This window comes from Centroberyx affinis, unplaced genomic scaffold (assembly GCF_046629955.1).
Source record: "Centroberyx affinis isolate AG114_WGS23_722 - 3 ecotype Tasmania unplaced genomic scaffold, CSIRO-AGI_Caff_v1 ptg006213l_1, whole genome shotgun sequence".
Classification (NCBI taxonomy): domain Eukaryota; kingdom Metazoa; phylum Chordata; class Actinopteri; order Beryciformes; family Berycidae; genus Centroberyx; species Centroberyx affinis.
Window position 1 is genome coordinate 98,600 of NW_027283152.1, and position 13,591 is coordinate 112,190.

The 13,591-nt window shown below is 42.4% G+C and overlaps 1 protein-coding gene across 1 annotated transcript in view; it reads left to right on the plus strand.

The window, feature by feature from the left end:
• LOC139638224 (usherin-like) overlaps positions 1-13,591 on the plus strand; it is a 246,823-nt gene that overhangs the window by 65,538 nt on the left and 167,694 nt on the right. The window contains 6 exon segments of the mRNA XM_071512286.1: positions 201-429; positions 1,605-1,725; positions 2,372-2,519; positions 7,050-7,331; positions 9,591-9,766; positions 10,213-10,360. Coding sequence (XP_071368387.1) covers positions 201-429; positions 1,605-1,725; positions 2,372-2,519; positions 7,050-7,331; positions 9,591-9,766; positions 10,213-10,360 — 1,104 coding nt within the window.

The window sequence follows — 13,591 nt, forward strand, 5'->3', positions numbered from 1 at the left end:
GTAAACATACACAGACAGTTTTGCTGCATACACACAAATTCAATGTTCAATATTCAAAGTCTTGGTTTTTTCAAATACACGCTCTTTCCTTTCTATCTCTATCTCACCTTCCCTCTCCCTCCCCCTGTCTACCTCCCTGCCTCCCATCTTTTCTCCCCACCTTCCCCCTTCCCTCTCTCCCTCTCCCCCTCTCTCCTAAGGCCCTGAGTCATTTGAAGACACCGGTTTGTCTCCCTACACCAACTACTCTTACTGGCTTATAACGGCTAGCGTGGCCGGCCAGACAGAGAGTGCGACGGTCACTTACCAGACTTTAGCCGCGGCACCCGAAGCAGACCAGCTCCATTTGCGCCTGGTTGGACGACCCGGCCCGAGCAGCGCTAGTTTTAACTGGACCACACCACGGAATGATACCGGCCCAGTGGAGAGGTAAGGAGGAAGAGAGAGAGAAAGAGAGCGGGTGAGGGAGGGAGGGTGTAGAGGTAGAGAATAGGTTGTATTGTATGAGGGCTTCAGGCAGCAGTTAACCCAGGGCTACAAACAACGGACTTCAGTCAAGGATGAGACAGAGAGATGGACATTTGGGTATAATCAACCAAACCCCAAAGTGAAAGACAATTTGCTGTGGTTCTGCCTGTAGTATATAGAGTGATTTTGACTAATGCTGACTACCAAAGAACATTGTTACGATGAAGGTAAACAATTCTAAGTTTGTACAGTCTGTTGTTCACAAGAACAGGTCATTGGCTCATCTGCTGACACAAGAGAGTATCGTAAGATGTTAGATAATTTATGGCGTAGCAGTACAGCTTGAGTGTACTGTACATGTGCTGAGAATAGTAAAAATAGCTGACGACAGCATGTGACCTATTCATGGCTTTGTGAGAGACACAAATTGTTATAAAACGTGCAGAATTTTTAATCCCTTCATGGGAGAAAGAGAGAGAGAGAGAGTGCGAGAGAGAGAGAGAGAGAGAGAGAGAAAGAGAGAGATTATGGACAGGTGAAACTGAGAGAAAGGGACTTAGAAAGCTTCACTTGGGTTGAGTACATGATAAAGTAATGAAAGTAGAAGGTATAGAGGGAGAGATGGAGAAAAGTGGATGGAGGGGGGTGAGCAGGGGCAGGAATTATGGATGCAGGAAAAAAAAATATATATTATATATGTATATAAGAGTGGGTGGGGAGGAAATATGGAGAGGGGCATGAAGGGATGTAAGGAGAAATTTGTGTCCAAAACAAGTTTCTTCAAAGGGACGATAACTTAAAAGTATGGAAGAAGTGATAGAGGAGAAAAGTATGGCTGTAGCTGGGGTTGGAAGTGTGGATAGGTGGTATGAAAGAGTAAGTGGCTGAGGGAGGTATGAAAGGAAGGCGTCAGTGAAGTTTGAAGGTAAGAAGAGAGAGAGTGTGGGAGGTATTGTTGAGCAGAACCAGCAGGGTTTGAGCCTGGTGGGACGACCAGGATGAGCAGCACTAGATTTTAACTGGACCACACCGCAGAACCATAGTGGTCTAGTGGAGAGGTAGGAAGGAAAATAGGAATGACTTGAGAGAGTATCAAGTATTTTTTCTTGGTTGATCTTCTCCCTTGTCTCCCACAGGTTTCTGTTATCCTCCTTAGAGTCTAGTGGAGCAGATCCTGTCATCCACTACAGAGGTTTGTCTACAGAGGCAGTAGCAAGCGGTCTAAAGCCCTTCACCCAATACACCTTCACTCTGGAGGTAGGTGAAGCTAATACACAGACAGTGTTTTTCGTGCCTTCATCACTTATAACCAAAATTTAGAGACATGTCCCTCCACAGGACGTGATTCTACCAAAATGATTCAGGAAGCGTACCATTAAAGGAATACAGCAATACAAGTTTTTGGAAGACAGGCCCGTTAGTCAACTTGCCAAGAACATAGACACCAAAATCATCCATATGTAGATCACTCACTGGTCATGGTCTATGCTAACTCTTTAGCATACATTATGTTGAGTGATAGTATACGACTAGCATTATCCAATTAGTATTTTATGTGAGCAAGCATGTATTCATCTGCTGCACAATAATTTCTTGCTGTAGACTTTAGAAATTGTCACAAGTTCTCATTTTCACTTTTGAGATGATGCTAGTCATCACTTACCATCACTCAACATGGCAAACAATCTACCAGGGACACATGATGATGATTTTGGCGTCTATGTTCTTGTCACTTAACAAGTAAGTTGACCAATGAGCCAATCGCCAAAAAACTCAGGTATTCCTTTAAGAACAATGAAAATTACAACTGGATTTCACTTGCCATTTAGTGCCATGTACTGCACATGTTCTAGCATTTAAGGCCTACAAAATGTTCATGTCAAAATCGTAACCTTCCATACAGGCGTGTTCGACTGGGGGGTGCACGTCTACCCCTCCCCTGTCCGTCCTGACGGCCTCCGCCCCGCCCCAGAACCAACCCCCACCCAGGGTCAATGGTACAGGACCTCATACGCTGCACGCTACATGGGAGCCCCCCACCCAGCCAAATGGTAGGACCCCACACATATGCACATACTGCACGCATACTGTTCAGTGCAAACAAACATGCACAAACACGTAGACACACACCACACTGACATGTAAATAAGACACGCACACATGTATATTACCATGTACAAACATTAAAATAACATTGCATTACAATTACATTAAAATTATTTATGTCTATGTCAGTACAAAAAACAATACACAACACACACACATGCAAATCGTTCACCTAACACAAAACACTTTTCCAGTAGCATGGCCTTTAGACTAGTGTCATTCAAGAAGAACGAGAATCAACCTTCTAACCTCACTAAACACACACACACACACACACACACACACATACACACACATACACACACACACACAACCGAAACACACACACAACGGAAACTGCCTTTGGTAAATCCAGAGAGCTTTGTAATGGCTCTAAGGCTCAGTGTCATACTAAGCCCTGTAACCTGGGTTTCTCTCTCTGTTTGTCTCTCTCTCTCCCTCTCTCTCCCTCTCTCTCTCTCTTTCTCTCTCTCTGTTAATCTGTCTCCCTCCCAGTGTCATACTAAGCCCTGTAACATGGGTTTCTCTCTGTGTCTTTCTTTCATTCTCTCTCTGTCATCATTTCATGATTCAAAGAGTTCTTTCTCAGTGTTTTGATATTGGTCTTGACTGGACTCGACTGTAATCTCAGTCTTGACCTGTTCTCCACCGCCCTTGGATCTGGGTCTATTCCCAAACTCGACCATCCCAGTCATTATATGTCTTGAGCTCAGCGGATGTGGTCTCACCTACAGCCCTGCAAGAAATACGCTTCATTACAGTTACTTGAGAAAACTGCTCCAGAATTTGTTCCTCTGATTAGCTGTGAATTTACGGTAGCTTGTGCTCTAAACCAAGTGCATTATTGAATATTTTTGCTTTCATCCACTAGTGTAATTTTCTCATTGTCTCTACTTTACCCCCACTTGATCATTAGTAGGTTGACACTGCTACTGTGGTACAACAGCTTGTCATTTGATATTACTGTAATTTTATAATATGATTGGGTGCAGAGGTATGAGAGAAAGACCAGAGGGATGAGATCCTCTGGTCCTTTGTTGGCTGTGGTCATTGTTAATGTGAAGACAGAGAAACTGAGTGGGACTGGAAAAGACAGCACCAGTGTCTCTCCCAGTACCAGTTTTTATTTCTCTTCATGAAATTGGGGGACTTTGCCATAAAAGATCTGTTTTTTGCAAAAGGGGGGCGCTGTAGCAATCAACTGAAAACTGGAAATGTCATGATCATCTTCATCATTGATTGGGCCAAAGAAGCCCCACTTGTTACAGTAACTACAGGCTTGTTTATGTTGATTGTAGGATGATAATGCAGGGCAGTTTAGCCATTTCCAATTCTACCATTCAAACATCCTCATGTTATTGCTGGAGGAGGGGGCACAGCAGGAGTCCTCAATTCCAGTCCTCGAGGGCCGGTGTCCGGCAGGTTACAGTATGTAAAGGGAAAGAGAGGGAGGTAGACGGGGATGACTCAACTCAGCTCTCTCATTCGATGCTCACATTAAGGAAATCACTAAGATAGCATTTTTCCACCTTCGCAATATCTCGAAAATTTGCTCCCTGCTAAATACGGCGGATGCTGAAACCTTAATACATGCTTTTGTTTCATCAAGACTCGATTATTGTAATTTCATACTCTCTGGCCTACCTAACTGCAGTATTAAAAAACTACAACTGGTAGTACAACTACAACCTCCCTTCACTGGCTCCCAATTCAAGCCAGATCTGACTTTAAGGAGCTTCTCTTAGCTTATAAATCCTTACATGGGCTTGCATCATCATATCTATCCGACCTCATCATCCCTTATATTCCCCCTCGTGCCCTCCGATCGCAGGATGCTGGCTACCTTACTGTCCCTAGAATCAAGAAATTATCAGCAGGCAGTAGAGCGTTCTCCTACCGAGCTCCCTATCTCTGGAACCAGCTACCTCTTACAGTCAGGGAAGCTAATTCTGTCGAAATCTTCAAATCTAGACTCAAAACCTATTTATTCTCCCAATCATACAACCTACCTTAGCACCGTTGGCTTGGGCTTGACACAGTCTTTTCTCTTACCCTAGCCTAGACAGTATGTATACAGAAATTTGCCGTTGGGAACATAGCATAGGACTGCCTCCTGGTTACACTGTGTCTAATCACTTTCTATCTGTTGTCTGTACGAGCGTGTCTGTGCCCAAATATGTCTGGGTTGTGTGCTGCTTCTGCACAGCTCTGTGTGTGTGTGTGTGGCTGGTTTTCTCCACCCTTTCTCAGATTCCTGTGCAGTCTTCTAGCTGTCAGCAGACGGGTACTGCCCCGGCTCTGATGGTCATCGGAGCTGGCCTTAGTCCCATCCCTGATGCTGCTCCCACCTGGATGTTTCTCTCTCTGTGTGTTCGTTGTCTTTGTGTGCACCTGTCTCTCTCCCCCCTTTCTCAGACTCCGGTGCAGTGTAATGGTCGCGAGTGCATGCCTTAGTCCCATCCCTGCTGCTGCTCCCACCGGACGTGCTCTGACTCTGTGTGTTCTGTGTGCAGCTGTCTTCTCTCCCCTTCCCCAGACTCCGGTCCAGTGTTCCACCTGCCAGTGGACAGGTGTTGCTCCGGCCTGGCGGTCGTCGGCGCCGGCCTTAGTCCTGCTCCCACCCACCGTGTCTCCCGTGTGTTCTGTTGCTGTTGTTTTCTCCCCTTCCTCTCTCTCCTTTTCAGACTCCAGTGCAGTGTTCTACCTGGCAGTGACGGGTGCTGCCCTAGCTCTTCGTCGTCAGTGCTGGCCTTGCTCTTCCCTGCCGCTGTTTCCACCTGGACGCTGAATTACGACTGCTGCCCTCGTTTCACTGAATTTTTAGCACTGACCTCAGCCCCTTCTCATCGCCGCATGCTGCCTCTCCTTCTTTTTGTCTCTCTGTTTTCTCCAGTCATTATTGTTGCCCATGACTCTGTCAATATTTTGCCCGGCATCTATTGCACGCTAAGCTGTCCCGGGGGGGGATCCCTATTTGCCTCAGCCCGCCCAAGGTTTCTTCCAAGTTTTCCTACTAAGGTTTCTCTTGGGAGTTTTTCCTTGTGTGCATTAGGGTCTAAGGCTGGGGGTGCCGGGTAGGTTAGGCTATGTAGAATAGGTAGATTGTTTGTCTTGCTAAAATCTGCTCTTGCCTACCCTGTGTTTTTCGCTATGCTTGTCCTATATAATTTTGTTCACCATTAGATCTAGCTAGACACATCCTCTGTAAAGTCCTCTGAGACATGCTTGTGATAAAGGGCTATATAAATAAACAAACTTGAACTAGAGAGGGATGACAAAGAGTGGGAGGGGAAAAATTGAAGGAGAAATGAGACTGAGATGGGTATGAAGGAGCGGGACAATAAAGAAAGAGGAGGGGACAGAGAGAGAAATTGGAGTGAGAAGGTGGGGGGGGGGGGATTTCAACAAAGGTTACACTTTTAGCCTTTTTTATATAATTTGAATACTTATAACAACATTCTGACATTCATCTATTCCGTAGTGGGTCTGTAAGTCTCCTATTGTATTTTGGTTCTGCTCTGTCCTCATTCCAACCCGGCTCTGTCACTTTCCTATTAACAAGTGGAATAGAGCATGTGAGATTAGGACAATAGCCTGATTTCCACCAGAGAGCTAAACAGGACTAGCCAGGACTTAGTCATTATCAGCCTGTTTTCCACTACAGGGTCTACGAGGCTAGCCAGGGCTTTCTCATTATCTGTGCCATTCGATTTCCCTCAAAACAACATTGCTGTATTGTGAAAATGTAGAAATTTTAGCATCCTGTTGCCAACAGAGATGAGCTTTAAGCAGGGCTGTAGTTTCAAATACACACTTGATGCTTTGAATCTTTTATCATAAACAGGCTGAGTTGGTCCTGGGACACTAATTCACTAATACAGGCAGTTCAGCTGGGGTAAAACAATGCATTGCAGTGTCTTCCTAACAATTCTTGTAGCAGCTGTGGTTGTTTCCCTTATAGGTTTTCTGACACAGCAGTAGTGAGGAGTAATTTGTTCAAGTGGTTTCATATCTGTCCCTGTTTTGTTCCATTGTAGTGTCGGTACTTTAACTGCTCTTATTTGATTTACAGGCCAAGCATCTACATCTACAGTAGATCCCTCTAGATCTGCTGAAATTGTTCGGACACATAACATGACAAACACCATCCTAAAAACACATAACATGCCAATGCACACGGTCCATAATAATCATTCAGAATTGTCATAAAATGGCCAGCTTCATTAAAGTTTACTTTAAAGGTTCAATAAGTATGATTTTAACTACCACAGAGCACAAAATGACCATACTATATACATACATATAGGGTTGTTGATCAATGTCAATGACTCAATGATTACTTAACGATAACATTTGCTCAGGCATTGTAAAAACAGACAAGAAACAGATACAAAAGAGCCATGTTTGAGCTGAAAGTGTATGTGCAATTAAAAAAGGAAATTAGTAACAGTAAACAAATTTTACTTGCTGTGCAGGAGTCATCACACGATACGAAGTCTTTCTACGCGGACCAGTGGAATCACAGAACTTCACAAGTCCTGCCCCTGAAAAGAGGGTGTTCTTGAGCTCTGGTTGGCTAGATCCAAGCGCTTCTCCAGAAGCACAGGGAGCCAATCAGAGCAGTGTCTCACCCCCTGAGAGCAGTGCCATGATAACGGGTCTGCAGGCATTTTCTACCTATCAGATGAGGGTCGTGAGTATCAACGTGGCAGGCAGTGTGACGTCAGAGTGGACCACAGCACGCACCATGGAGGGAGGTTTGTATACACACACACACACACACACACACACACACACACACACACACACACAAATATGATCATGGTTAAACAGCTTTAATGCAACTTTTATTATTCAGTGACGCTGTGGGGCATTGAGAGTTTGGAGGCTTTTGGTCAGTGTGTATCTGAACATATTGATGGAATGTTAAATAAACAGGGATAAGGTGTAGGTGCATGAGAAAATCAGAAATTTGCATAGGCCTATTGCTTTAGGATTTTCTGTACCTGATTTGGAGGTGGTCAGGCTCATATTGTGATCAAAATGTAAAAAAGTGGTATCCAGTCCTAATATATATATACAGCAATTGAAGGATATGGGGAGGAAAAGATAGATGGATGGATAGATGGATGATGGATAAAAGTTGTCCTCCAGGCCTTTCACCCTGTTGGATGGTTAGGGTTACTGATTACTGAAACCATTGGTTCGAACCTAAAACAGTAAATTTTGACCCAGTAACTAGCTAGTCACTTAACAGACTAGAGGGCACATGGTAGAGCCAAACCTCTGCCAGCACCAAACAATTCTCCAATTTGCAAAGCTGCAGCGCCTGTAACAGTTTGTTTGCGGAAATCCCAAATCCGGATCACCACCGAAATGTAATCAACTGATTCTCGGGCCACAGGCTATCTGTCCACCAAAAATTAATTGGTAGGTAATAACTGAATATTTTACAAAAACACAACAAAAATCAAAACCGTCAGGCAGAAGGAAAAAAGAGCAGAGAAAGGAAGTGGAGACGGAGAGAGGAAATAAGGAAGTGTGCGTGGGGGAGGGGGAAACTCATTAAGGTATTTGAATTCCAAAGAGATGATATGGCTCATTAGGACTAAACGATTGCCTCCAACATCACTCTAAGCTATGTGTCTGGATAACAAGCATATGATAACACCATATTAAACTCGGTGTGGGTGTGGGTATTTGTGCGCGTACATGTGTCTGTACTAGAAAGAAAGAATATGACTATGGTTATGTCTACCATGAATCACATTTCACAGCATATTTCACAGCTAGATGCCATCGACAGTAGAATGAAAGAATCCTTCCTTCTAATCTGTCATGTAATAGTGGCTATCACAACCACAGAATTGTAGAATGCTTAAATCCATTAAGTCCACATAATATCCAGTCTTCATTTAAAGTCTTAAGTCGTCAGTTTTCCATTTCATCGTGACTAAATTGATGTCTTATTTTTATTTAATTCTCCATAAAAGGTTCAACATTTTCCATGGCTTAGGTGGCACGTTTAACAGTTAAAGGACAAGTCCACGCTAAAACCCTAACACTGTAATACAAAATAGCTATTTGCAATGTACCTTGCATTTCTGGGCCCATTTTGTGGTTTGGTGGTGTATTTTTCTAATTCCCATGGACAATTGGCCAAACATAGACAACAAAAAACTGCAGGATTTTTCTTCTTTTTTTACAGCTCATGCACAGTACATTTCATTTATTCAAACCTGTAGTACCGAGCAGGAGAAGAACCTAACATGTTGCAGCTAATGTAGTTCTTTTTGTTTGGTTTTTGGAACTGGTAAAACACAAGTTGGAATTTCCTTGGCATTTCAAATTCAAGTGAGAAAGAATGAAGACTTTGCAGACAAATTTCATCTTTTGATTTTGGTCTAACATTTTCAAATCTGTCAAATACCTAATGGTTCACTTTTCTCATTGGCCTCAGTGGATTTGGGAATAACAGCGCTACTAAAAATAACTGTCTGTGTCTTTTACTGTAATAATTTACCTGAGCTCTGGGTTTTAATATGTTCATGTTGAACAAGAGCTTTACAACAGTTGCCCATTGATAAATACTAATTCAGTCTTAATGTCATTTTATTTGTATGTCATTCACTTACATATATCTATTTATTGAGGGTAAATTTCAAATTAAAAGTGCTAAATTTTTAAAAAACAATGTGTTGGTGTTAACCCTTTCACTTAGTTTCTTTCTGTGTGTGTGTGTCTCTCTCTCTCTCTCTTTCTCTCTCTCTCTCGCTCTCTCTCTCTCTCTCTCTCTCCCCCTCCCCGCTCTACCTCTTTCACTCACCTTGTTTGTTTTCTGGCTGTGTGGTGGCTAACTTTACACATTAAAGTCCAAACAGCAGAGAAGAATTGCACAATTTGAATCCTACGTCTACTAAATCTAGTTGGTAGATCCAAATTAAGTATTTGAAACATATTTGAAATATATTTGTGTCTGTGTGTGTGTGTGTGTGTGTGTGCGTTCATGTCTCCAGCCCCTGAGTTGATGGCTCCTCCGGAGGTGTACGCAGTGTCATCCGCCAGTCTGAAAGTCACCTGGAGCTCCGCTGAGGGTCACGGGGTCATCGCCAGGGGAAAGGTCACAGAATACCGGGTCAACTTACTCACCAAACAGAGCAGCAATCCCTATGCTCCTCCAGTTATTAGTCAGGTTAGACACACACAAACACACACACACACACACACACAGAGTAGGACAACATGAGGTCATGTTCAGGTTATATGGGCTACGTTCACATTACAGACCACGTGAATTCTGATCTGATCGGTCAAACTGGGACCACTGGGACCACACATGTATGTGGCCCAATATGGAATAAAAAAGCTTAGATTCCATTCTTGTTTTTTAGTGTTCACACTGCTCTGAAAAAATCAGATCTGTGTCACAGGTAGGCATAAATATCTGATTTAGGCGACTTAGTGTGAACATAGCCGTAGAGAACTACTGCATCATCAGAGCATATGCATTAAATTAAAGGACTGAAGTCCTACAGTGTGTATAACTCATCCCCTCTCTTACTCAGCTTCTATTTTCTCCTCTTTTTTCCTCCCTCTTCCTTTTCCTTTTTCTTCTGGTCCTCTTCATCTCTTCTTCAGGTCTTACATAGGGCGGGACCCTCGTCACAGCCTGTATATATAGTGAAAGGACTGAAGCCTTACCATGTGTATAACTTCACTGTTACACTCTGCACCAGGACAGGCTGTACCACCAGTCTGCCAAGCACAGGACGGACTCTGCCAGCAGGTAAAGCACAAATACAGACACACACACACACACACACACACACACACACACACACACACACACACACACACAGACACACACGCACACACACACACACACACACACACACACACACACAGACACACACAGGGGTTAGTTAATGCTTAATAAGCATTAACTAACTTAATTAACAGTTAGTTAATTAACTTAATTAACAGTTAACTAATGTGTCTGGTAATCATTTACTAATAGTGTTCATGTTAACTAAGGTATTAATTTAAACATTATTTAATAGTCATCTTTATAAACTATTAAATAATGTATAAATTAATACCTTAGTTAACATGAACACCATTAGTAAATTATTACCAGACACATTAGTTAACAGTTAATTAAGGGTTAGTTGATGCTTATTAAGCATTAACTAACCCTTATTAAGCATTAACTAACCCTTAATTAATGTACCCTTATTGTAAAGTGTTACCAAAAAATAGATGTCAGTATGCAGCATTTACTGAGTTTGAGTATGATGAAAGGTTTTCACCAATATTGTACTTGATTCATGGACCAAAGATTACCTGCAGCACTAAAAGACCTTTTTGGACGCAACTCTCTCTTAAGCAATTAATTGCAGCCTCTGCGATTTGGAAATTGCAGAAGCTCATATTGCGATTTAGATTTTTTTTCTGATTAATTGTTCAGCTCTAACAATTACTACAGTCTACTTACGGCCAGAAAGAAGAAGAAGACGTTCCACTCTCTAACCTGTGATGTCACACCGCTATACAGCTCTACAGAGAATAAATTTGAAAATATTAAAACGCTGAAAGGGACAATATATTTTCTTTTTTTGGGGCGAGTGTTCAGTCATGTATGTATTCATGCTCAGTACTGATTGGACTCTCCAAGGTCAGAGCAATAACATGAATTCTTAGAGTGTGTGGTATTCCCCTTATAACAACTGTAACACATCCCTCTGTGACATACACACACACACACACACACACGAGCGCAAGCATACACACAGTCAGTCATTGGGTACTTGAGTAGCGACAGCACTGGTGGTGTTAACCAGAGGGGATATTCATGGCGCGCGGCAGTAAAAACAATTTACTGTTAATTACAAGGAGAAAAATGTGGCGTAGCACACACTCCCTGCTGGCCATGAATCAAACACACACACACACAAACACACACACACACACACTGTTAGATTTATAACCACTATGGAAGTAGGATGAATTAGCTGTGTTTAATAACTCAGACACAAATCACTGGGACTGAGACGAGCCCTAATTGATCAGTGCCGGGTGACGGATACACACACACACACACACACACACACACACACACACACACACACACACACGCACACACACACACACGCACACATGCACACACACCTAATTTTTTATTCATTCTGACATAGTCTGTCCCTTCCTCACTCTTTCACTCAGTCTACCCTTCACCTATCTCTCTACCTTTCTTTCTTCCGGTGTCTTTCACATACACAGTTATTCACTCGCACACAAAATAGCACAGAGCGATAGAGGAACGTGAATCATTCTGAAGTATACATATTGCACATACACACACCCTCGCACACACTTTTCCATCTGTTCAACCATGGTCTCCACTCTTTCTTTATGTTCTGTTTCTGTTGTTTTTGTTTTGTTTATCTCTTTAGGTGAATATACAATGTGTGTGCTGTGTGCTTGAGACAAACCTTTCATCTAAACCTTTCTATAAATACTTGTGCAGGGATTTGAGCTTTTGAATGTACTCTTAACGGCTACATCTGTTGACATAGCAACGATTTTCATTTCATACGATTCCCGAAAAGTTCCTTGCGTTTATTGTGATGAATGATATTTCATATTGTAATCAGTGGACTTTTTGAATGTATTTTTAACGGCTACATCTGTTGACACAGCGACAATGTTTATTTCAAGCGATTCCAAAGACTTCTCTTGACTGTAATACAGTACAATACAATATGGCTTATTGTACCCAGTTGACTTTTTGAATGTATTTTTAACAGCCACATCTGTTGCCACCATTTTGTTTCATCCATTGCCAAAGATGTCCCTTGTTTCAACTGTAAGAAATGATAATGGCATATGCCGTTTGGCAGACATTTTTTTTAAAATCTCAAAACAATTTGCATAGCATGTGCTACTCCGTTGGGTATTGAGCTTCTATTGTAGCTCCATATTTCATATTGCTTTTTCTGTTTCAGTTTGAAACTGCAATCTGGACTAGTTTACAGAAAATAGTTAATGATACTGAAAATAGTAGCCTATTCGCACATACAAAATACCTTCATCTCAGGTTCAGGATAAAACAAAACTCTCTCTTGAAAATTCAAAAGGAATATCCACACACTAAATGGTGCAATGTTTCACCCCAAAATTGCTAAAGTAAAGCTTTAAAGTAAAGTGGACCATTAAGACCATCTTTTCTCTGCTCTACGTTTGGATGCACTGTACATATTACTGATGCACTGATCCAGAAGTACCATTTGACTCTAATTAAACATAGACACACACACACACCCAAGGCTGTGCCATTAGAGCCAGCTGCCATCTGCTGTCAGTAAGCAGACAGCATCTGCAAAACCACTGGAGTTACACACATCAGACCAAGACTGACTAAATATCACCGCACACTGAGACACACAATGACAGAGGGAGAGCGCTCTGTGTGTCTGTGTGTGTTGATGCATTTGCATTTGTTTGAGTGTGTGTGTCTTCCCACGATGTTATCGATCAGAGTGTAAAGTGAGTGGCTAATCAGGGGCTGATGGTGATGTTTTATGTATCCTACATCCATAAAGGCTTGTTCTACAAGACATACACACACAGACACACACACATACACACACTCACACTGTAACACCACTCAACAGAACAGGAACTTTATTGATTTACGCATAATTGGCCTGAGGCCCTTCTTGAGGGGAGAAATATGCATGGCAAGGGATCGCCATGTCAATAAGTGGTGTGTCTGTGTGTGTGGTGTAACTGTACGCTAAGAGCCTGTTAAGACATGTCAGTCGCTATAAAAACAGAAAACACACACATGCACACATCCACAATTGCTCCCTGGGAGCTGGCCCGTTATTTAGCTGCTTCATTACCATGGCGGCGACCAAAATTAACCTTTCTGGTGGACTGTTAACCTTATGTGTGTGTGTGTGTGTGTGTGTGTGAGTGTGTGTGTGTGTGTGGGCAAGTGGCTTTTGTCAAACTG